Raw genomic sequence first — 21788 nt, forward strand, 5'->3', positions numbered from 1 at the left:
TCACCTCCGCACTAGACATAAACCAATGGTGTCAGTTGTATGCTGACCTCCACACTAGACGTAAACCAGTGGTGTCAGTTGTACGTGCTAGATGTTCATTTGTGGTTGCAGGCTCACCGTTAGCCTCCCCAGCAGTCCGTGTCACAGGCAAGCTGTCCTTTGGAGGCTACTGTCGGGACGTGGGGAACCTTCCAGGGGAGACTGTCGGGACCCGGGGAACCTGCACCCTGCTGTTCCCTTTTCCTCTGCCCTTTATCACTTCTGCTTTCTTGTTCCCATGATGCAAATGTTCTCTGTTGTAATTTTGAATTATGTGTTACTGGAAGTCATTGCCAGTTCTTTGTGAAATAAGATAGGTGTTAATACATTTTTTAAGCATCTTGAGAAGTCCAGAGGAAGAAAGATACGATTCTGTGTCATTTCAGATCTCTTCTTCTGTGCCCTGCTCTGCTCCTCCTGGTGACGACCCGTCTTGCTGTCTGGCAAGCCTGTTGTGCTTTGTGATTTCGCTTTACTTTGTGTCAGTGCTGACTTTGAAGCTGTGCTTCAAAATAGTAAAATTCACATGCACTTGACTCAGAAGACTTTGCTGTAGTAGTTGTCCTTGAAAAACTGCATTATTTGATAATCACTGGTTTTTTGCCATCTGCTAAATCTTCATTTACAGTAACAGTGGAGACTCCTTTAGATATTAACGAGCTGTGCTTGTTGTGTGCAGACTCACCAGCCTCAGCTCGGAGCTGGAGAGGCAGGGGCGGTGACAGGTCAGCTGGCATCCCACAAGAAGGCCAGAAGCGCACCGCCTCTGCTCCGGAAGAAGCCCCAACGCGGACTGTACGCGTCTGTCAGGAGCTCAGGCTACGGCAGACCCAGCTCGCCGCTCAACACGTGCTCTACTCTTGAAAAGAAAACTTCCAGGGCTGCTATAAAGAGCAAAAATTTGAGATCCTTGCCCACCTCAAGTCAAACTAGAAATAAAGGTGATCATAGCCTCCTTTTATGATGGAATGCTGCACATACAGGATTCACAGATTATTTTACTGTCTTTGTCTTTAGGGAAGAGGATCAATGTTACAGGACTGTATTTCCTTTTTGAAAGGTGCAGTTCACAGGGGACAGGGCTTAGTCCAGTTGGTGGCAAGGAGGTTGAGTAAGGATGTGCTTAAAAGGCAACACCAACATGTAAAGAATTAGCTTTGGGTTGCTTGGGTCTGGGGCTGGAGGAACTGGAAGATGGGGTTGTCCCAGCTGGACAGACGGGAACGCACAACATATGGGGGAAGAGGGGTTTAGTTTGAGAGGCAATAATTTTGAGTTATCGATTCAGCACACAAGTGGAGATGACAAGGGGGCAACTGGACATGGAAGTCTGGAGTTCACAAGGGAGGCAGGGGTTGCAGGTGTCACTAGGGAGCCGAGAGAGACTGGTAAAGACGCTTTCTCAGCCGTAAGACTGAGCCTGCCAAGGAAGGGAGCATGGCTTGAGGAAAAGCAAACCATGCCCGAGTCCTGGGCTTGCGGCCGGTAGAGGGCAGGCAGAGGGGGCTGGACTCGCAAAGGAGACTGAGGTTGGGGAAACGTGAGCACGTGGGCTCCTGAAAGCCCAGTGAAAGGAGTGGGTAAGAAGAGCCCATTCTCGTGTGCTGCTGAGGAGAGAAAGGTGAGGACAGAGTCTGCTGTAGAGTCTGGGAGAAAGGTGAGGACAGAGAGTGCTCTGGGGTCTGGGAGAAAGGTGAGGACAGAGAGTGCTCTGGGGTCTGGGAGAAAGGTGAGGACAGAGAGTGCTCTGGGGTCTGGGAGAAAGGTGAGGACAGAGAGTGCTCTGGGGTCTGGGAGAAAGGTGAGGACAGTAGTCTGGGGTCTGGCAAGGTGGAGGCATCAGCAGAGCAGCAGGAGTTTCCATGGGGAGGTGGCTGTAAAGGCAGTTTACTGGAGAAGAAGGGAAGAGGAAAGGAACTGGTGGGTTGAGAGACAGACTCCCCTGGAACTGGAAAGTCGCTGTAAAAGGCAGCAGAATAGTGGGGCAGTAGCTGACATGGGAGGTGGGGCCTGAGAAGCTTTTCTGCTCTGCGGGTTTTTAGTGGGGGAAGTGACAGTGTGCACGAAGTTAAAGACCCAGGAGAAAGCAAAGTGCGGAACCTGAAGACAGGGAGGGAAGACCTGCTGGAGCACGTTCTCAAGGAGAAGCACAGTGACGGGGATGCGTGGAGGGGGCGGCAGTGGGAGGGCAGGACTGTTCCCACACTGGGAGCAGTGGAGGCAGCTAGGAAGGGGGACGCGTGCTGGCTTGGGAGATAGATGTAGGGAGGGAGAGTGGGCCCTCCCAGAGCAGTGCCAGTGGGCCAGAGCAAGGAGGCCAGAGGCGCTGGAGGGTACAGGAGAGCAGAGCAGATGGGAAGTGGCCGTCCTGAGGGTCCACACAAAATCAGTGGTCATGAGTTTAACCTGAGTTGTATAGTTGGGTTTATCAAGTGAGTACAATGAGCTGATTTATAAGAAGGGGGCTGATGATGGAACAGTGATTAAAATGGTTCACTGTGAAATTTAAATTGTGTCATGAAGGAAGAAAGACCTCAGGGGTATGGCACAGAGTGGAGCAGACGGGTGGGACCTGAGTCCTAGCAGAATCACAGGCTTGCTGGAATCCAGCACCGAGGGTGCGTGGTGCAGGGGGTGAGGGTCCCAGAGTGCACCTCAGTCTGAGGACCCAGCAGGGGATAGGCCTAGACACTGCCCGGGTTGGAAGCCTGAGCTGGGGAGGAATTCGCGGAACCAGAAGGCAGAGTGTGGAAAGGCCCACCTGTTAACTGAGAGAATTGCAGTGTGAGAAGACTGGCAGGGCACAGCCACGAACTCAACATGCCGCTGGTCAGACCTGCCTTTCCTGAAATTCCTGGGACCAGAAGGGCTTCAGATGTCAGGGGGTTGGTATTTTGGAATATTTGCATTGTACTTGCCAGTTGGCATGCTAAATCCAAAAATCCAAATTTTGAAAGGCTCCATTAAGCATTTCCTTTGAGTGTCAGATTCTGGGGATGTCGAGGTTTTGGGCTTTCAGGTTTGCGATGCTTGACCTGCCCCCACCTGCCTCATCCCAAAGGGAATCCTATGCCAGCCATTGCTAAGCTTTCAAAACCAGATGTAGATCAGCTGTTATAAAGTCTTCCACGTGGTTCGTTATTATTCCCGTGGTGGTACCTTGCTGTGCATTGTTTATAAATAGTGTCTCTGGAAAGCACACTTCCTCTGGACTGAAATGCTGTGGAAATTCATCAGCTGCTCTTTCACTTGTTTCTTAGAAATTCTTATTTGTTGATGTGAACATTTAGAAGAATAATTGATTAAAAGTAACAAAATTTATGCTCGGCACCCATAGCACAGTGGTTCCGGCGCCAGCCACATATACTGAGGGTGGCAGGTTCAAACCCAGCCCGGGCCAGCTAAACAACGACAACTGCAACAACAACAAAAAATAGCTGGGCATTGTAGTTGGCGCCTGTAGTCCCAGCTACTTGGGAGGCTGAAGCAAGAGAATTGTTTAAGCCCAAGAGTTTGAGGTTGCTGTGAGCTGTGATGCCATAGCACTCTACCCAGGGTGACATAGTGAGACTCTGTCTCAAAAAAAAAAAAAAAAGTAACAAAATTTGAAGTTATGTCAATGCACAATCTCCTTGCATTTCTTCAGCTCCATGTGTCATTGGACATAAGTCTGAGGTCAGTTAGCCACTCGTTTCAAGGTGAGTGGATGTCCACCAGAGTGACCGTTCTTCTGAGCACAATGAAAGTCATGGCAAGAGGTCTGTGTGACAGTGTGACGGTCAGCCCATTCTGGGATCCTTGTGTTAGCTGAATATTCCCATTTTATTTGTACTCATTGTTACTAAATTTTGATTGTACATTCAACTTTGTATTTGTGGTGCTTTTATCTATTTTTACAATATTTTAGAAATCTTATCAGGAACAAAACTCATCAAGCCTGCAGCTTTGAATAAACCAGTTCCCAAAATTGAAAGTTGTCTGGCTACTCCTGAGAAGTCTGGAGATCCCGCAGAAGCTGATGCTTGCCTTCAGTTTCAGACTGTAGGTATTAAGTTTCAAATTAATGTTTGTAATTTTTATATTCTAAAATATTAAAACTAAATTATAAATAAAATATAATAAATATGTGAAATTCCCTTTCCTTCAAGAGTGAGAACACTTACTAGTTTTTTTACATACTGGAATATTGTTAACCACATCATTTTTATTCTTTTAGCATTTTGTTTTGTTTTTTAACTACCAATGTTTGAGTCTTGTGTATAAATCTACTGCCATTAAATAATGCTTTTCATTGAAAGGATTCTACAGGATACTGTGATGGGAATAAGGAGAAAGAATTGCTTCTGATTAGAAGAGTCCAGGAAGCAGAGGAAAGATGGAGGGGCGCTCAAGCCCTGATTGAGCAAATTAAAGTCACTTTCTCCGAGAAAGAGAAAGTGCTAGAGAGTAAGCTGGAAGAGTTACAAAGACAGCAGGAGAGAGAGCTCTTCAAACTGAATCAAGATAATTATCTCCTTCAAACCAAGGTACCGGACACATTGTTCTGTATTCCTTTTTATTTATTGAAAAAAAAAAAAGTCCTATAGTTCCTGCTAACGTTGCCATCCTTGATCCCTAGAGATGTTTGACTATATGTATTTTTAAAATTAAAGACATGGCTTCAAGAGTGCCTCCCTGCCTGAGAGCCTAAAATTGAACCCTCAGTGGGTGGGGTGGGGGGATGGGGGGGGCGGATTCTAAATTTAAACTGGCTCATTTTGACAAATGAAAGGCACACGTTCAGACCTGCTGGTCTATCAGCAGGTGAGGCTGTCCAGGCCGGACAGGCAGTGCTCTATCAATCAGCAGGTGTGGCTGTCCAGGCCAGGCAGGCAGTGGTCTATCAGCAGGGGCAGCTGTCCAGGCCAGGCGGGCTGTGGTCTATCAGCGGTGTCACTGAGCAGTGGTTCTGAGTCACTTCACTAACCAGAGCCACCAGCACAAGACCCCAAGTGCTGATCTGAGTGCAGGTCACGGACAGTCCGGTGTGCTCACTGCCGTGATCCGACTGCGGGTCACGGACAGTCCGGTGTGCTCACGGCTGCGAGACGGTTTGCGTCTCAGTACCCTGAGTTTTCTATTATTCTTCTATTTCCATTATTCTCACTGCAGTGTCTTCGTCCCCTAGTAAAACAATTTCTACATTTTCTCAGTTAAGTAGCTTTGAAGAAATGAACAAAAAACAAAAGTGGTTACGTTTTGGAGAAATAACTGATCCAATCACTGGAGAAAAATTGAAGCAAATCCAAAAAGAAATCCAGGAACAGGAGACGCTTCTTCAGGGCTATCAGCAGGTGCGGCTGTCCAGGCCGGGTGGGTTGTGGTCTATCAGCAGGTGCGGCTGTCCAGGCTGGGCGGGCTGTGGTCTATCAGCAGGTGCGGCTGTCCAGGCCAGGCGGGCTCTGGTCTATCAATCAGCAGGTGCGGCTGTCCAGACCGGGCAGGCTGTGGTCTATCAATCAGCAGGTGTGGCTGTCCAGGCCGGGCAGGCTGTGGTCTATCAATCAGCAGGTGCGGCTGTCCAGGCCGGGCGGGCTGTGGTCTATCAGTAGGTGCGGCTGTCCAGGCCCGGCAGGCTGTGGTCTATCAGTAGGTGCGGCTGTCCAGGCCGGGCGGGCTGTGGTCTATCAATCAGCAGGTGCAGCTGTCCAGGCCAGGCAGGCTGTGGTCTATCAGTAGGTGCGGCTGTCCAGGCCCGGCAGGCTGTGGTCTATCAGTAGGTGCAGCTGTCCAGGCCCGGCAGGCTGTGGTCTATCAATCAGCAGGTGCGGCTGTCCAGGCCAGGCGGGCTGTGGTCTATCAGTAGGTGCGGCTGTCCAGGCCTGGCAGGCTGTGGTCTATCAATTAGCAGGTGCGGCTGTCCAGGCTAGGTGGGCTGTGGTCTATCAATCAGCAGGTGTGACTGTCCAGGCCGGGCGGGCTGTGGTCTGAAGACTTTGCTTTCCAACCTGCAGTGTGGCTGGGCAGGTCACTTCACCTCTTCAGCCATTTCTGCACCTGTGAAATGGGGGTACTAATACAGGTGGGCGCATCTGGACTTACGGTGGGTTCACCTTAAGTTTGTGACTTTGCATTGGGTTTACCAGGGTATTAAATGCCTTTCTGACTTAGGATAGTTTTGACTTGGGGTGGGTTTATCTGTATGTAGCCCCACCATGAAGTCAGGGAGCATCTGTACATCTTAAGCTAGCACACGAAGACCAGTCAGTCAGTGTTACCGGTTTCTATTTTTAGTAGCCACCTTCCTTAGTGATGGCCCTGTTTTTCTTTATCAGTTTTCTATAATCCTTTTTAGTAGATAATAGTGGCTAGTTTGCTATCATGTTCAGAATATGAATCTGAAATCAATTGACAATGCTCTGAATGTTAAAACATTTTTTTTTAATTTAATGTAAGAAGATCTGGGTGTTTGCAGATTCCTGAAGTGTGTGGCAGAATCTGGACTATGCAGCCTCTGTCAGCCTGGACGGGCCGCTCCCCTGCAGCATCAGACTTTGTCTTATTTCTTGCTTCTCTCCCCTTCTCCTCTCCTCTCGTTACTGCTTCTCTGTTGAGAGCTCCAGCCTGAGTACGGAGCCTGCTGGCAGCACATGTTGTCAGCCGGGAGTCCAGAGAAAGGCTCACCACGGGGTGTCACAATGTCGGCTCTAAATGACACAGACTGGCCTTGCAGAACACACTGCCCTTGAGTTAGAGAGGACCTTCTGCTCTTCTCCTGCCACTCGAATCTTGCCATAGAGAACAGGAGTTTTCCAGGAGATTTCCCAGACCCATAAGTATGCCGTTCCCCCCCACCCACCCAAAAAAAAAAGATGTCTGTATCTGAGTAGTTGGGGGGGGAACTGTTAATTCTGCGTGTGTTTAAGTGCAGACCGTCTGCCGGGCACTAGTCCAGGTGTGGTGAAACTCGAGTTTCCATTAGATCCTCAGAAGCCCTTCATTTTCATCAGATCCTTAAATTTGGCGAGGTTGATAAGCCAGAGTATCTAAGCACACATGGGCGCCTTCTCTTCTGCCGCTGATCTCAGCGGGTCTGAGTCACACTTCAGCTTGAGCCTGGGGTGCGCCAGGTCTGTGCTCTGCTCGGTCTCCTCCCGATGACTTTCAGAGATGCCAGGTCTTCCGCTCCCTGCTGACAGTCAGTCAGATACAGGCATGACCACCAATTACAGCCACATCTCATTACCTCACTGCTGTAGGCTGGGCTTCTAGAAGTTTCTTCCAGCAGTGGTATTTTTTCTTCTCCCAGGCCAGCCACAGAAGAGGGTATAAAAAGTGCCATTGGGCCTTTCTACAGCTGGTCCAGGAGGTCACAATATGGTGATTTCTTAAGCCACTCCCTGCCTCACTGAAGTGCAGCTTGCTGTGCTGACAGGAGGCTCTTTGCCTTTGGGGATTTTTGCAAATTGTTTTTTCAAGTAAGCATCTGAAGCATTTTGGAAAGAAATTTTTTAAGCATTTTGGAAAGCACTATTGTTAAATGCCAAGTTTTCTTCTGAGATAATATGAAAAGTTTGAAAAAGATTTTGCGCAGTCAAATTTAAAAGACCTTAAAAATGTTTGAAGAGGCCAGGTGCAGTGGCTCGATGCCTATAATCTCAGCACTTTGGGAGGCTAAAGGCAAGAAGATTGCTTGCGGCCCGGAGTTCAAGACCAGCCTGAGCAACATAGAAAAACTCTGTCCTTATAAAAAATATAAGAAAAAGAAGAAAAATGAGTTGAATGCAATAGCATGTGCCTATAGTCCTAGCTACTCAGGAAGCTGAAGTGAGAGCATTGCTTGGCCCCAAGACCTGGAGGCTGCAGTGAGCTATAATTAGACCACTGCACTCCAGCCTGGGCGACAGAGTGAGACCCTGTCTCCAGGAAAAAGGAAAAAACAAATGTTTAAAGGATATATTTACTCTGAGCATATATATCATACTGTCATCTGAGTACCTCTGACTTTTAACTAACATGTAATTTTTTCTGTTTTTAAAAAGGAAAATGAAAGATTGTATTATCAAGTAAAAGACCTCCAAGAACAAAACAAGAAAAATGAGGAGCGAATGTTTAAGGAAAACCAAAGTTTATTCAGTGAGTTAGCCTCCTTAAAGTAAGTCCTTTTGAAGTCCTAACCATCAAATATACTTAGACTATTTCCAAGCATTTTATTGTTATTATTTTTTGTTAGAAACTATAAACCTTTAATTTTACATTTATGTATTTTCATTTGTACACTGATTTCTAGTTTAGTAACTTTTAGGTTATGTAATGTTCAGTGGATTGTCCTTTCAGTGTCAGGTGACTAGTACATACTTACATATTTTCAACATACTTACATTTGAACTCATATGAATTTGTATTTGTAAGTGATTCAAACATCACTTTCAGGAAATTGAATATACAGTATTCCTTTTGATTAGTCATTAAACCTGACATCCTTAACTATTTCCTAAGCTACCATTAAACAATTGTATTGAAAATACTTTGTTTAAAAAAAAAAAAAAAAAAAACCTTTTTCTTTTCAAAATAAATCAGAGAACAGATGCACAAAAGTAATTTCCGAGCTCAAGCAGGTGAAGATTCAGAGCCCACCAGAGACCAGAGTTTCACGGATCTGTTAGCAGAGCTGCGGGTGGTACAGGTAAGTGTGTAAGGATTTTAACTATTCAGCATAGTAAAGATGACTGTAAAAACCTTGTATGTATAAAAAACATATTTCTCATATTGTCTGTAAATAAGATCTGTTTATAAAATTCATACCATTTAAAAATTGAGAAGTCATCTCTAAGATCTGCATTTAGTATATGCAAGACCTCACACAGGTGTGTCCAGCCTTCTGGTTTCTCTGCACCCCACTGGCAGAAGAGGTGTGGTGTTGGGCCTCACATTAAATACATAAACACTAACGAAAGCTGGCAGCCAAAAAAAAAAAAAGAAAAAGGTTCGTGCATAATCTCCATGACATCCCCCACCACAGATAAGCAGAAAAATCCTCATGTAATTTGCTGGATGCCTGGGGAGGGGAGAGGGCTGGTAACTCAGTCCCTCCCTCGGCTTGCCCTGTGGAGCCATCAGGCACAGCTTTATTTGGGGTTTGTATCCCTTCTTTAGACAGACTCCTCAGTGGATAGCGTACAGCGAAAGCAGGATGGATCATTTGGAGGTGACTGCTCACCTTTCTAAGTTAGTTGCTTTTTACCTGCCTCCTGAAACAGGCTGTGTACTTCCAGGGAACAGAGACTCCATAGTCTATAAATATTTGAATCCAGAACCTAACACGGGAGATGCAATGCTGCTCCCTGAGTTCTTTCCTTGTTTTTATTAAATTTCATCGTAAAGAATAGGGCCCGGAATTTCCTAAAGCAGTATTTATCAGTGGGAGGAGCTGTAGAATTCGGGGGCAGGTTAACTGGGTTTTAAGCAGAAATGACTCGAGCTGCCACACTGACCAGTCCCAGTGACCTCAGGGCTACTCTGGTGCCTTCCACACAGACCCCGGGGCTGTTACTCTCCCACCGCCTCCCCCAAGAACCACAGCACTAAATGGAAAGCCCTTCCAGTCTGTTATTCCAGTTATTTACCACTTTTAATAAGAAATTTTCTATATGAAGTTAGGTTTCATAGAAATCTAAACATACTATAGTATAACAGCTGATGATTAACAGATTTTTGCATATAAAATGCAGCTTTATATCTGAATTCATTAGGGAACTTTCTTTGGGAGGTGTGTGTGTTTGTATACGTGTGTCTGTGTGCATGAGTGTGTGTGAGAGTGCATGAGAGAGTGCGTGAGCATGTGAGAGAGTGCGTGAGTGTGTGAGTGTTTGAGAGTGTGAGAGTGCGAGTGTGTGCGTGTGAGTGCGTGAGTGCGTGTGAGAGAGTGTGAGTGCGTGTGTGAGAGTGCGTGTGTGTGAGTACGTGAGTGTGTGAGAGTGTGTGTGAGTGTGTGAGAGTGTGAGAGAGTGCTTGAGAGTGCGTGAGTGTGTGAGTGAATGCGTGAGTGTGTGAGAGAGTGCGTGCGACACGTGAATTATAGGCACATAGGGAGATAGAAGGAATAAATGAATGTTTGAATCCTCCGTTATCAGTAGGTCTCAAAAATTAGCAAGTTAAAACAGATCTATTTTGCTTGCTGTATTTTATGGAAGGTTTGGGAGAACCTGGTCAGCTTTCAAGCATAGCATTAGTTCTATTCCTAGGCTGCTATTAGGGACCTTTTGAAAGTTGTAATTTGAATATAGTATTATGACAAATCAATTTGGAAACTTCCACTAAAATACACACATAAAAAAACAGATAAAATATAATAAGCATCTTGTACTTGGATAACTGAGCTCTTAAGAAATTAAGAGAAATCTTTATGAGCTAAAAATAAGGAGAGATAAAAACAGCAGTAAACACCTTCCGCTCAGTCCACCAGGGTAGTAACCATGAGGCCTGAGCTTTAACAGCAAGACAGCAAGGTGTAGATGGCGTCTTCCAAGGCCCTTGTCCTCCAGCAGAACCTCCATCTGCCTTCAGGGGAAGCTGAGGTGCCGAGCAGGCGTTTCTGTGCTGCTTGGCCTCTGAGCACGGAGGGGACGACCTCTCCTGCTCGGTGCACCTGCTTTCCTGGTCCCTGGTGAACGCCACCTCCTCTGCCTGCGTCTGTGTTTCAGTGTTTGAGTTGACCCTGCCTGCAGTGCTCAAGAAAATAAACTGGTTCTGACGCTGGACTGGGGACCTGCAGCCTCGAGGCTGCGTGTGGCCCTCCAGTGTTCCCAAGAGCAGCCCCACAACTGATTTCCAAACTTCAAAACAAATTTCTTTATGGAAAAAGATGTGTTCTATAAAGTGTGGATTCGGTCAAAAGGCTGCACTCAGGGTCCAGAAGGCCACATGAGGTCCCACAGCCAAAGGTTCCCCAGTTCTGAGGTCTGTGCCCTTCACCCAGCTCACAGTGTCACAATGTGAAGTGCAAAGCCCAGAGAAACAGTCCCCCACCAGGACATGAAGTGGTTCACAGCAGGATCAGAACCTCAATGGAGTATTGAATAGCAGCAGTACAGTAAGTACACTTAAATGATTACATATAAAAAACAAATGAGAAAAGGTGAGAAGAGAACCAAACAGATCAGGAAAATTCAAGGTACAGTAAACAGAACTCCGGGAGTGAAATAGGATTCTGGAACTTAAAAACTAAGTGGAAGAGTTAAATAGATGATCATAAACAACCAGGAGAAAAGGTGGCAGACTGAGAGGCAGGTCTCAGGGACTGAGAGTGGAGCACAGGGAGATGCCAGAAATGTTGAGGATATGAGTCTGCTAACACCTGTCTAAGTATTTTGATAGATAATAAGGAGAATTTTCCAGAAGTGATAAGAGATGTGTCTCATATTCAGGAGCACAGTAACTCCTACTCAGGACAAAGAGTGAAAACCCCCATGGAGGCCCCACACAGAGCAGCAGCAAAGGCGAGAAAACTTGAAAGAAATCAGAAGAAAACAAAGTGTTAATTTAAGATCATCATAAAAATTATTTGGAGATTTTTTTGTGTGCACATACTGAAAGATGGATTACAAATAATATATCTTTTCATTTACGTTGATACTCTGAAGTCAAATAGTTTCAGAAGAAAATTATTCTTCTTGACATAATCTATAAAATAATTATCATATCAAGCGTATTTGTATACAGTGTAATGAGCCTTAAAAATTAGTACCTATTGGGCGCCGGTCCCATGTGCCGGAGGTGGCGAGTTCAAACCCAGCCCTGGCCAAAAACCAAAAAAAAAAAAAAAAAAAAAATTAGTACCTATTAGTGTTTTCTTAAAATGTCAGTTAGCACTTTATAAAATATGGATGGAAACATACTAAAAGCCCACATCCTGAGCCGTCTCCTGCCAGTGTTGCAGGGCTGGGAGGAGAGCAGTCTACATCCCCACATCCACCTGTGAGCCTTTAGGGAGCACCTGCCCTGTGCCCAGGGAGACAGGCAGTTAATAGCCAAATTCATAACTACAGATGGAAGTAAATGCTTCAAAGAAAATAAAAGTAGGGGGTAATGGAAGGCAGGCAGAAGCAGGGCTGCATTTACACAGATGGACGGGGGAGCTCCTTCTGCAGGAGGTGTTGGAGTGAGAACTGAGAAGCAGCGGCTGGCACCGCAGGGCTTCAGCCACTGGGGAAAGCAGACGCAGGAGCCCCAAGTCAGGGTGTGTATTCCCTGGGAGCAGAGGCCTCTGGGGCAGAGGTGCATGAAGCCAGGAGTAGTGGAAGGTGAGATCAGAGGCAGGCAGAGACCTTTTTGAATGTCTGCACAGTGACCTGCCAGGGACAGCTGTCCGGACGGCCACAGCTGGTGCTTCAGGACTGACAGGGCATTCTGGCTTTCCTAGAAAGGGACCGTCTCAGTTCCTAGACATGTACAAGCCTAGAGTGGACGTCCATTTACACATCGATAGCATGAACACAAGATGTTTAAAGTTTCTCTGAATATGGAAATTCTGTAATTCATGAAGGAGGCACTGCTGGAGACCATTTCTGTTTGTTTGTTGTTTTTTTTTTTTTTTTTTTGAGATGGAGTTTCACTCTGTGGCCCTGGGTAGAATGCCGTAGTGTCACAGTTCACAGCAACCTCTAACTCTTGGGCTCAAGTGATCCTCCTGCCTCAGCTTCCCGAGTAGCTGGGACTACAGGCTTCTGCCACAATGCCCAGCTATTTTTTCTATTTTTAGTGGAGACAGGGTCTCACTCTTGCTCAGGCTGGTCTTAAATCCTGAGCTCAAGGGATCCTCCTCACTCAGGTTCCCAGAGTGCTGGGATTACAGGTATGAGCCACTGCACCTGGCTTATAGAGCATTTCTAAACTGATTGAATTAATAAGCAGAAGGTGTTCACAGAAAGATACCTGAAAATTCAAAAACTGGAAAGTCAGTGCTTTTCTGAAAAAATAAACCTACAGGAGTTCCCAGGTCCCACACTAGAATGATGCAGTTAAGTCTGTGCTGCAGCCTGATACCAAAATTGCACAGTGTGCTAGGAATACTCTTTTCAGTCTTTTTAAGACTGAATTTTAAGTTGTAACATAGTATGATATAGAATTTGTAAGAATTTGCCGTTGTGAAACTTAACTACACCAAGTGTAAGGCCACGGGGCCAAGGCTTTCAGGGCCATCTCCTGAGTACACACCATGCGCTCAGTAATGTAAACAGAAGGTAACGAATCAGTCTGGGCATCACAGAGCATTGGGTCTAATGAAGAGAAGGGGCGAGTGTGAATCAGGGTGCATGGGACAGTAAGTAGCGATGCCCCGCACAGAGAGGCAGCAGGCGTGGGCTCGGGGTGTCAGGAGGAGCTCAGCTTAATTTAACTGAGCTTCAAAGTTTAAATATGATTTTTGCCAAGAAGAGGAACAGGCCACAGTAGTGTGGAATGTGGGGCATATTGAGAAACCTTTTACCTTTTTTGGTCTGAAGCATTTTTGTGCATAGTCTGTGAAATTAAATCCTGCTTCCAAGTTAACAGGTGACCTATGGGGTGGTGGTGAGTAAAGAAGATGAAACAGCATGCCGGTGGCCAGGATGGTCTGCTGGTCTAGTCAGGGCAGTCAGGAAGGCTTCCTGGCTTTATTTGAGCAGAAATCCAGATGACCAGCTGGAGCAGCTGCCAGGTTGCCCAGGAGCAGAGCATTGAAGGCAGCAGCCTGCTGGGCGTCCAGAGCACAGTCCTGAAGCCTCTGGCTAAAGTGGAATGGGGGTGGGTTAACAGGGATGCAGCCAGTCCTGGGAGGGCACTGGAGGTCATGGTAAGGACTTTGGGTTAACCTGATAGGAGCCAGCAGTGTCTCGGACACAGGTGTGATGTTGGCTGACTCGGCAGTCAACCCTCTGGGTGTTGTGAGGAGAACACACGCGAAGGGCTGAAGGGAGGAGAGACAGACCAGGGAAGGGCTATGGCAGCAGTCCAGGGGAGAGAGTTCACGAGTCATCAGTACAGTCAGTTCACAGAAGAAGCTGGGCAGGGGGCTGCAGGTCCTCAGTGCTGTGCCGAGGTGGTTGGGACCAACTCCAGGAGGCTGTGGGAGCCACTGACGGTTCTGGGCAGGGTGGGTGGCACTCGGTGGCAGCAGAGCTGAGACTCGGAGCTGTTTCACAGCAAGATCTATGGTGGCTGGAGGAGAGACTGGACCACAGTTTATCATGGTTGGAAATAACTTGCTGTTGTACTTCTTTGAATGTCAAGAAAGAAAAAAATGGTTTATTGGAAGAGATCAAAAGGCTGAAGCAAGACAAGCAAGGTCTGGAGGTCGACTTGGAGAAGATGAAGAAGGAAAAGGAGCGGGCCGGGGCCGAGGTTGCTCAGGCCACAGGTAGGGTCGCAGCCCAGCGGGCTCAGCTCCCACACATGTGTCCAGCACTGGATTCAAGGCACAGTAATTAAATATATAGTCAAAATGCTGTTCCTTAAAGTATCTGAGAAATGTTTTGGGTTACTAAAAAGGGATTAAAAGTGTAGGCATTGGATTGGTTTTAATAGGAATAATTGCAAGATTAATGAAAATCAAGGATTATTTTGATTCATAGCATTTTATGTCTAATTGTTCACATAGCTGTCACCCCTGCTGGACTCTAACCTTCCTGAGAGCAGGGTCTGTCTTTTTATCCGTGGGTCTGAAACCTTGTGAATTCTGAAGTATTTGCCAAATGAATAAACACCACCGCATTGTGCTTTACAGAGAGCAGAAAAATAAAGATGGCACAGTCCCCACCAGGGCAATAGCGGGGGCAGCTTTAATATAAGAAAAAAATCACAAACCTGAGAGGAGATGGGTGTTAAACAAGGGTTCAGGGTATGGTGGCCTTGCCATCTCGTAAGACGTGAAAATGAAGGGTAGAAGGAGCCTGCTCCAGGCGTCCATGACGTGCGGTGGCCGGACACAGGCCAGAAAGGTCGGAGAGCAGAGCCCTGTGTGCCCAGGGGGGACCTGCTCTGTGACTGGTGAGCTGCAGTGGAAGGTGTGCAGAGACACTCATCCCTGCTACTTACAGACAAGATGGTGCTGCTTTCCTCATCTGTAAAACAGTGATAACAGTATCCAAGATGAGAGTTTGTTGTGGTAAATAAAATAATACATAGTAATTAGGTATTTGCCATTGTTACTTTGTAATATAATTATAGGCTTGCATTTTTTTCATCTCTTGAATCCAACATTTATTTTCCCCTGGAAACTTGAGTAATGAAAGTCAGCAGGAAAATGATCGATTTATCAGAACTGTCTTCACTTCCAACTCTGCCAGAAGGTGAAGGGTCTGGGCTGTGCGTGCGGCCCCTCGTCCCTGCCGGCTGCAGACACAAGTCCATGGTGCTCTGGGTCTGGGCTGTGCGTGCGGCCCCTCGTCCCTGCCGGCTGCAGACACAAGTCCATGGTGCTCTGGGTCTGGGCTGTGCGTGCGGCCCCTCGTCCCTGCCGGCTGCAGACACAAGTCCATGGTGCTCTGGGTCTGGGCTGTGCGTGCGGCCCCTCGTCCCTGCCGGCTGCAGACACAAGTCCATGGTGCTCTGGGTCTGGGCTGTGCGTGCGGCCCCTCGTCCCTGCCGGCTGCAGACACAAGTCCATGGTGCTCTGGGTCTGGGCTGTGCGTGCGGCCCCTCGTCCCTGCCGGCTGCAGACACAAGTCCATGGTGCTCTGGGTCTGGGCTGTGCGTGCGGCCCCTCGTCCCTGCCGGCTGCAGACACAAGTCCATGGTGCTCTGGGCTGTGCGTGCGGCCCCTCGTCCCTGCCGGCTGCAGACACAAGTCCAAGGTGCTCTGGGTCTGGGCTGTGCGTGCGGCCCCTCGTCCCTGCCGACTGCAGACACAAGTCCATGGTGCTCTGGGTCTGGGCTGTGCTTGCGGCCCCTCGTCCCTGCCGGCTGCAGACACAAGTCCATGGTGCTCTGGGTCTGGGCTGTGCGTGCGGCCCCTCGTCCCTGCCGGCTGCAGACCCAAGTCCATGGTGCTCTGGGTCTGGGCTGTGCGTGCGACCCCTCGTCCCTGCCGGCTGCAGACACAAGTCCATGGTGCTCTGGGTCTGGGCTGTGCGAGCGGCCCCTCGTCCCTGCCGGCTGCAGACACAAGTCCATGGTGCTCTGGGTCTGGGCTGTGCGTGTGACCCCTCGTCCCTGCTGGCTGCAGACACAAGTCCATGGTGCTCTGGGTCTGGGCTGTGCGTGCGGCCCCTCGTCCCTGCCGACTGCAGACCCAAGTCCATGGTGCTCTGGGCGCCAGTTGTTTTGTGCCTCTTTTTTTTTTTTTTTTTTTACATAATACTTTCAGCAAACATTGATTTTTATTTAAAATCTTTTAGTTTGGTTTACTTTCTTATCTTGAATAATTACAAATTGAGTGACTTTATCTTATAGGTGAAAAATTATATGAAATAAAAATTTTAGAAGAAACACATAAACAAGAAATCAGCCGCCTGCAGAAGAGGTTGCAGTGGTATGCTGAGAACCAGGAGCTGCTCGACAAAGATGCAATTCGGCTTAAAGAAGCAAACGAGGAAATTGAGCAGCTCAAACTGGAGGTAATGGCCACTGCAGAGTGTGTTAGTGCACCTGTTGTCCTCAGTGACAGTTCTGAGTCAGCTGTGTCATTGCATCATTCCTCTGAACTCTGTTCATTAGAGTAACTCGTTTGGGTTTGGTGTGCATTTGGGTATAGAGTCCCTGTGAGCTCAGACGGGGCCCAAACGCAAGCTCCTTGTCACGACACATCAGGCCCCCGGGGTCCCGCCCCGCCTACCTCTCACCCCCACCCCCTCACACACACACACCACCTTCCTCCAGCCACACCAGGCTCCTCTGATCTTGAACACGCGAAGCTCAGTCCACTGGTCCCTTGGCCTGGACTGCTCTGACCCTACGCTTGCCCCATCTCCTTCTTGTTCAAGTCTCAGCTCCAGTCTCAGTCCAGGAAGACCTTCCGAGGCAGCCGCCCGACCCTGTCCAGCCCCATGGCTCCCGGTCCCCGCTTCTTCACAGTTCCTTCTCCTAGCCTGGCACGTGTCGCCCTCTGAAGTCATTTATTGATCGACTGACTTTACTTAGTAACTTATCAGAGCTCTCCCTTCGCTAGGCATAAGCACTGTGGGAGGGGACCCACCTGTCCTGTCCCCCACCCGCTGTTGTCTGCAGCCCTGGGCGGTGCTGGACCCTGGAGGGGCTCAGTGAGGGTCTGCTGTGAGGGAGGGAGGGAGTGAATGATCCAACATTATGCTCCCCCTGTGCTTTTCCATTATGTTTTTGAAATTTATTTTTAATTATTTTGGATACATAATAGGTGTATATATATGTACAGGGTACGTGTGATGTTTTATACAGGCATAGAATGTGTAGTAATCAAATCAGGATAATCAGCGTGTCCATTTATACATCATTTCAAGCATTTGTCATTTCTGTGTGTTGGGAACATTCCCATTCCACTCTTTTTCGCTATTTTTAAATTCGCTATAACTTATTGTTAACTACAGTCACCCTGTTGTGCTATGAGATCTAGACCTTGTTCGTTTTATGTGAGTATATTTTTGCACCCACTAACCATCCCCACTTTATGCCCTACCCCTGCTATCCTCACCAGCTGTTAACCATCACTCTACTCTCTGTCTCCATGAGATCAATTCTTTCAATTTTTAGCTCCCACGTATGAGTGAAACCGTGAAGTTTGCTTTATGTTTTAAACATGCTTCTTAGGGTGGGCACTGTGGCTCGTGTCTGTAATCCCACCACTCCAGGAGGCCAAGGCAGGTGGATTGTCTGAGCTCAGGTGTTCAAGACCACCCTGAACAAGAGCGAGACCCCATCTCTAAAAACTATCCAGGAGTTGTGGCAGGTGCTTGTAGTACCATCTATGTGGGAGGCTGAGGCAGGAGGATCACTTGAGCCCAAGAGTTTGAGGTTGCTGTGAGTTGTGATGCCACAGCACTCTATTGTGGGCAACTCTGTCTCAAAAAAAAAAAAAAATGCTTAGGGCGGTGCCTGTGGCTCAAAGGAGTAGGGTGCTGGCCCCAAATATGGAGGTCGTGGGTTCAAACCTGGCCCCCGCCAAAAACTGCAAAAATAAAAAAATGCTTCTTAACATGTTACTTGTATATTGACAGATTGAGAAAGTAAAAGCTGAATCTGGGAATCCGTCTGCTCAGCAGAAGATACACTTAAAAGATAAAGCAGTCGATGCCAAAAAAATTCAGGATCTGGAGCGACAAGTATGTGGTTATTAAAGTAAATTTTCATTGAAATATTTCATATACAGCACATTTTTGCTCTCAGAGCTCACATAAGATGTGGTCAACCTGGAAATTCTTGTCTTAATGTAACATTGGTAAAAGCAACAACAATATCATTTTATATAATCTACAGCTTTGTAAATAATCTTGGACTATTGTGCCTCATTTATAAGAAGGTAGACCCCCTAACCAAAGGTTATTTTGTGCCCCAGCTCTACTAGACATCAGGGAAGAAGGAAGCAGGATTTTGAAACTCTGGGTAGAAAGTTGGGATTCTTCCTGGACAAAGATAGGGGAGCGAGAAGTACAAAAAGGGAGACCCCTGAGTGGGAAACAGAGCAGTAATGCCGGGGAAGCATTGCAAACACCCAGAAACGCGAACTTCCAGTCTCCCAAAGAGTGGCCATCTCACTGAGCTCATGCCTACTGTTTAGAAATATTTTGTCATCAGTGTGGCTGGAGAGTTCTACTAAAATCGCAGAGTGAAGCTTATTAGAATAAAGATCTTTTCACTGAAACAATTCTTTTGGGAAGTGGAATTGTAATTTTTTTCTTTCTATTTTTAAAGCTCTCCTTATTGTAGCATTTGTATTCATAAGTAAATATTAAGAATTCCCATTTCATAAGGGAGCCTGATTCTAGAACAGTCAGGGCATGATTCCTAAACAGACAGCTATTATTTCATCACAAATCCAAAACTCCGAGGTCATCCCTGGGATGAGAATCATCTCAGTTTCATGAGAAGAAGGGAAGCTAAGCCAGAAATCACCTTTGTCTCTTTTACGGCACCTGCTTCTACGTTAAAAGGTGTGGCTTGGGAGTTTGGTTCAGGGGCCAAGAAAGGAACAGGAGAGAGGTGCTTTGAAGAGCTGGAAATATTCTAAAATGAGTGTGGTCTGGAACTGTCTGGGTGTTCGTCAGCATTTAAGGTTAAGATTAGCTGTTCTAAGAAGCCATCCAGCATTAATGAGAGAAAAAAGACCACAGGAACTACTTCTCTGTTAGACGACTTGTTTTAAGAGCAGTAACACGGGACTAAACGTGTGAGAGTGAAAAGTAAAGCTTTGTTAGGAGCAGAATGGAACTCCAAGAGCTGAGCAGGCGTGCACCGCTTTATAGACGCGACCCTCCTCCTTCCTGGTTTCCACCCCAAGTCCCGTCTTTCTGCTCGTCAGGCGAGAGCGTCTCCTGTACTTGGATTGCTGCATGTACATTTTAGATCTTAGTCTGTCTCCATGAGCATCTCTATCCTAATGGTTTTAAACCTTAATATATCTTTCGTAATCAAGGTATGTTACAATACATTCAGAATCATTCTGCAGCCATATTCTGAAATATATTAATTACAAATAAAATGACTGTTTCTAAATACAACATAAGTAAAAATGGAGGCAATTAGATGACTATTATAATGAAAATTTCAGATTGTGTGCATTTGTTCATGCTTTTTTATTTAATAGAATATTTCATAGTCTAATTTTCAATTACTGTTGAAAATTTTTTACTTCATACACCAGTCATACTTGGAATCACTGACTGAAGAATAATGTTAAAAAGGGAAATTAGAGACAAATAAAACCTATTATTTCCCCAAAAATGTAATATATCAGGATATCAAAATTAAATTGAAAGTACTTCTTAAATTTTAAATTAATGTATTAATTGAAAATGTTAAAATAAGTTTTTAAAAATCCGGTTCTCCCTTTAAGGTATGTAATGTATGTGCATGCGCAGACTCCACAGACAACCAGCTAGCCGTATGTTTACTGCGAAAATGCGTACATTCGTGTGCACGCTAGATTTGTAACGCCAGGGGAAACAAGCCTTTAAAATTTTTCCAAGTGAAAAAAATTATTACTATTTGTATCTGGCCATATCCCAATTTATGGAATATCACTGCATATATAAGCAGTTTTCACAAATGGAAGTACTTACTGGTACTTTGCAAATGATACGACCCTTAAATGCCTAAAATGAATAATATTTGGTCCATAAATAAGGTTTTGAACACCAGCAAACCATTTTACCTTGGGAAAGTAGTTTTTCAGATGGAATTATAATAAAAGCTAACACTTTTATTATAACACCAAGCCCTCACTGGATGCTGGGCACTCGCCAAATATTACCATGAAGAAAGTCATTGCATCCCCAACTATATCAACCTCCTGAAGCTGATTCTTTTATCATCCCATCCTACCACGAGGCAGAAGGATTGAGGGTGAGGAGTTGTCTCAAGGCCCTATCGCTGTTGACGGCCCCACCAGACCCGCTGTAGGCACTGGATCCGGGGGCTCTGCGCTATTTGGCTGTGTGCCCACAGGCCACAGAAGTGTTAAACAAGGAATATAGCGTCTGTATTTATGTTTTTGAAATGTATCTTCATCATGAAATCTGTTAAAAAGCAAGTACACACACATAGGCATGTATAATATAAAGCTGAAACTTCCATGGACCCCAGTGCATTTCTCTCCTGCAGAAAGATTACCTGTCCGACCCAGTGAAAAGTTTTCAATCTTTTATGAAGACTTCATTAAATGCTATTGCTAATTGCCAATTGAAAGAAGTTATTTTAAAATAAACTTTGGAAGGAGGCCTTTGTAGAGGGTTGGAGAGAAGTGAAAATTGCTGCAGGCAGGGCAGCTGCTTGGGAAGCTTTGTGCTTACTGCAAAGAGTTTATACATCTGTGCCAGTCAGAGAAGCCCAAAGATGCTTTCAGATGGACAGGGGAGGGTTTCTGTGAATTAACCAGCAGCTATTAGACGTTATTGTGTTAGGTTTTCTTTTTATAATTAGGAGATCTAGGTATGTAAAACTTAAAATTTATTTGTGCTTCTGTGCATTTAGATGCAGTCCAGAGACGCGCTATAAACAGTCCTGAACTCTAGATGTGACTAATGTAGCATAATCTAAGTTTATACAAAAAGCTGATTTTACATATGTTTGTGACCTTACTTATGTTCAAAAGTATCTCCCTAGGTCAAGGAAATGGAAGGGATTCTAAGGCGGAGATATCCCAACTCGTTACCTGCTTTGATACTGGCTGCATCAGCAGCTGGGGACCCAGCAGATAGAAACACAGTGGAATTTATGGAAAAAAGGATAAAAAAGCTAGAAGCTGATCTAGAGGGCAAAGATGAAGAAGCAAAGAAAAGTCTTCGAACCATGGAACAAGAGTTTCAGAAAATGAAAGTGAGTGTAAAGGCGGCCAGCACAGCAGCCTGGGGGTCCTGCTCACAGATGTCCCCTGGGGCGCTCGGCCCCCAGCTCTGCTTCATGGTGGACACCATAGCTGCAGCCATGTTGATGAGATGAGGTCACCAGGGGTGTCCCTCTCCCCCTGTCCCCATCTAGACTGGACTCCCAAGATGGCTGGGACTGTCTGTTTTTACTCACCATGAGGTGGCCGGCACAAAGTAGATACTCAATAAATATTTTAATTAATGAATGCTTATTCCATAGGATATTAGGATTGAGTGTCA

At 46.2% G+C, this 21788-nt stretch overlaps 1 protein-coding gene across 5 annotated transcripts in view; it reads left to right on the forward strand.

Moving 5' to 3' along the window:
• CEP162 (centrosomal protein 162) overlaps positions 1-21788 on the forward strand; it is an 88595-nt gene that overhangs the window by 41912 nt on the left and 24895 nt on the right. For all 5 annotated transcript variants that reach the window (XM_053602600.1, XM_053602601.1, XM_053602602.1 and 2 more), the window contains 10 exons: positions 719-980; positions 3947-4080; positions 4338-4565; positions 5232-5372; positions 8061-8173; positions 8599-8704; positions 14287-14413; positions 16447-16610; positions 18183-18287; positions 21286-21498. In XM_053602600.1, coding sequence (XP_053458575.1) covers positions 719-980; positions 3947-4080; positions 4338-4565; positions 5232-5372; positions 8061-8173; positions 8599-8704; positions 14287-14413; positions 16447-16610; positions 18183-18287; positions 21286-21498 — 1593 coding nt within the window. The remainder of the gene's footprint in view (positions 1-718; positions 981-3946; positions 4081-4337; positions 4566-5231; positions 5373-8060; positions 8174-8598; positions 8705-14286; positions 14414-16446; positions 16611-18182; positions 18288-21285; positions 21499-21788) is intronic.

The sequence above is a fragment of the Nycticebus coucang genome, chromosome 9 (assembly GCF_027406575.1).
Source record: "Nycticebus coucang isolate mNycCou1 chromosome 9, mNycCou1.pri, whole genome shotgun sequence".
NCBI classification, from domain to species: domain Eukaryota; kingdom Metazoa; phylum Chordata; class Mammalia; order Primates; family Lorisidae; genus Nycticebus; species Nycticebus coucang.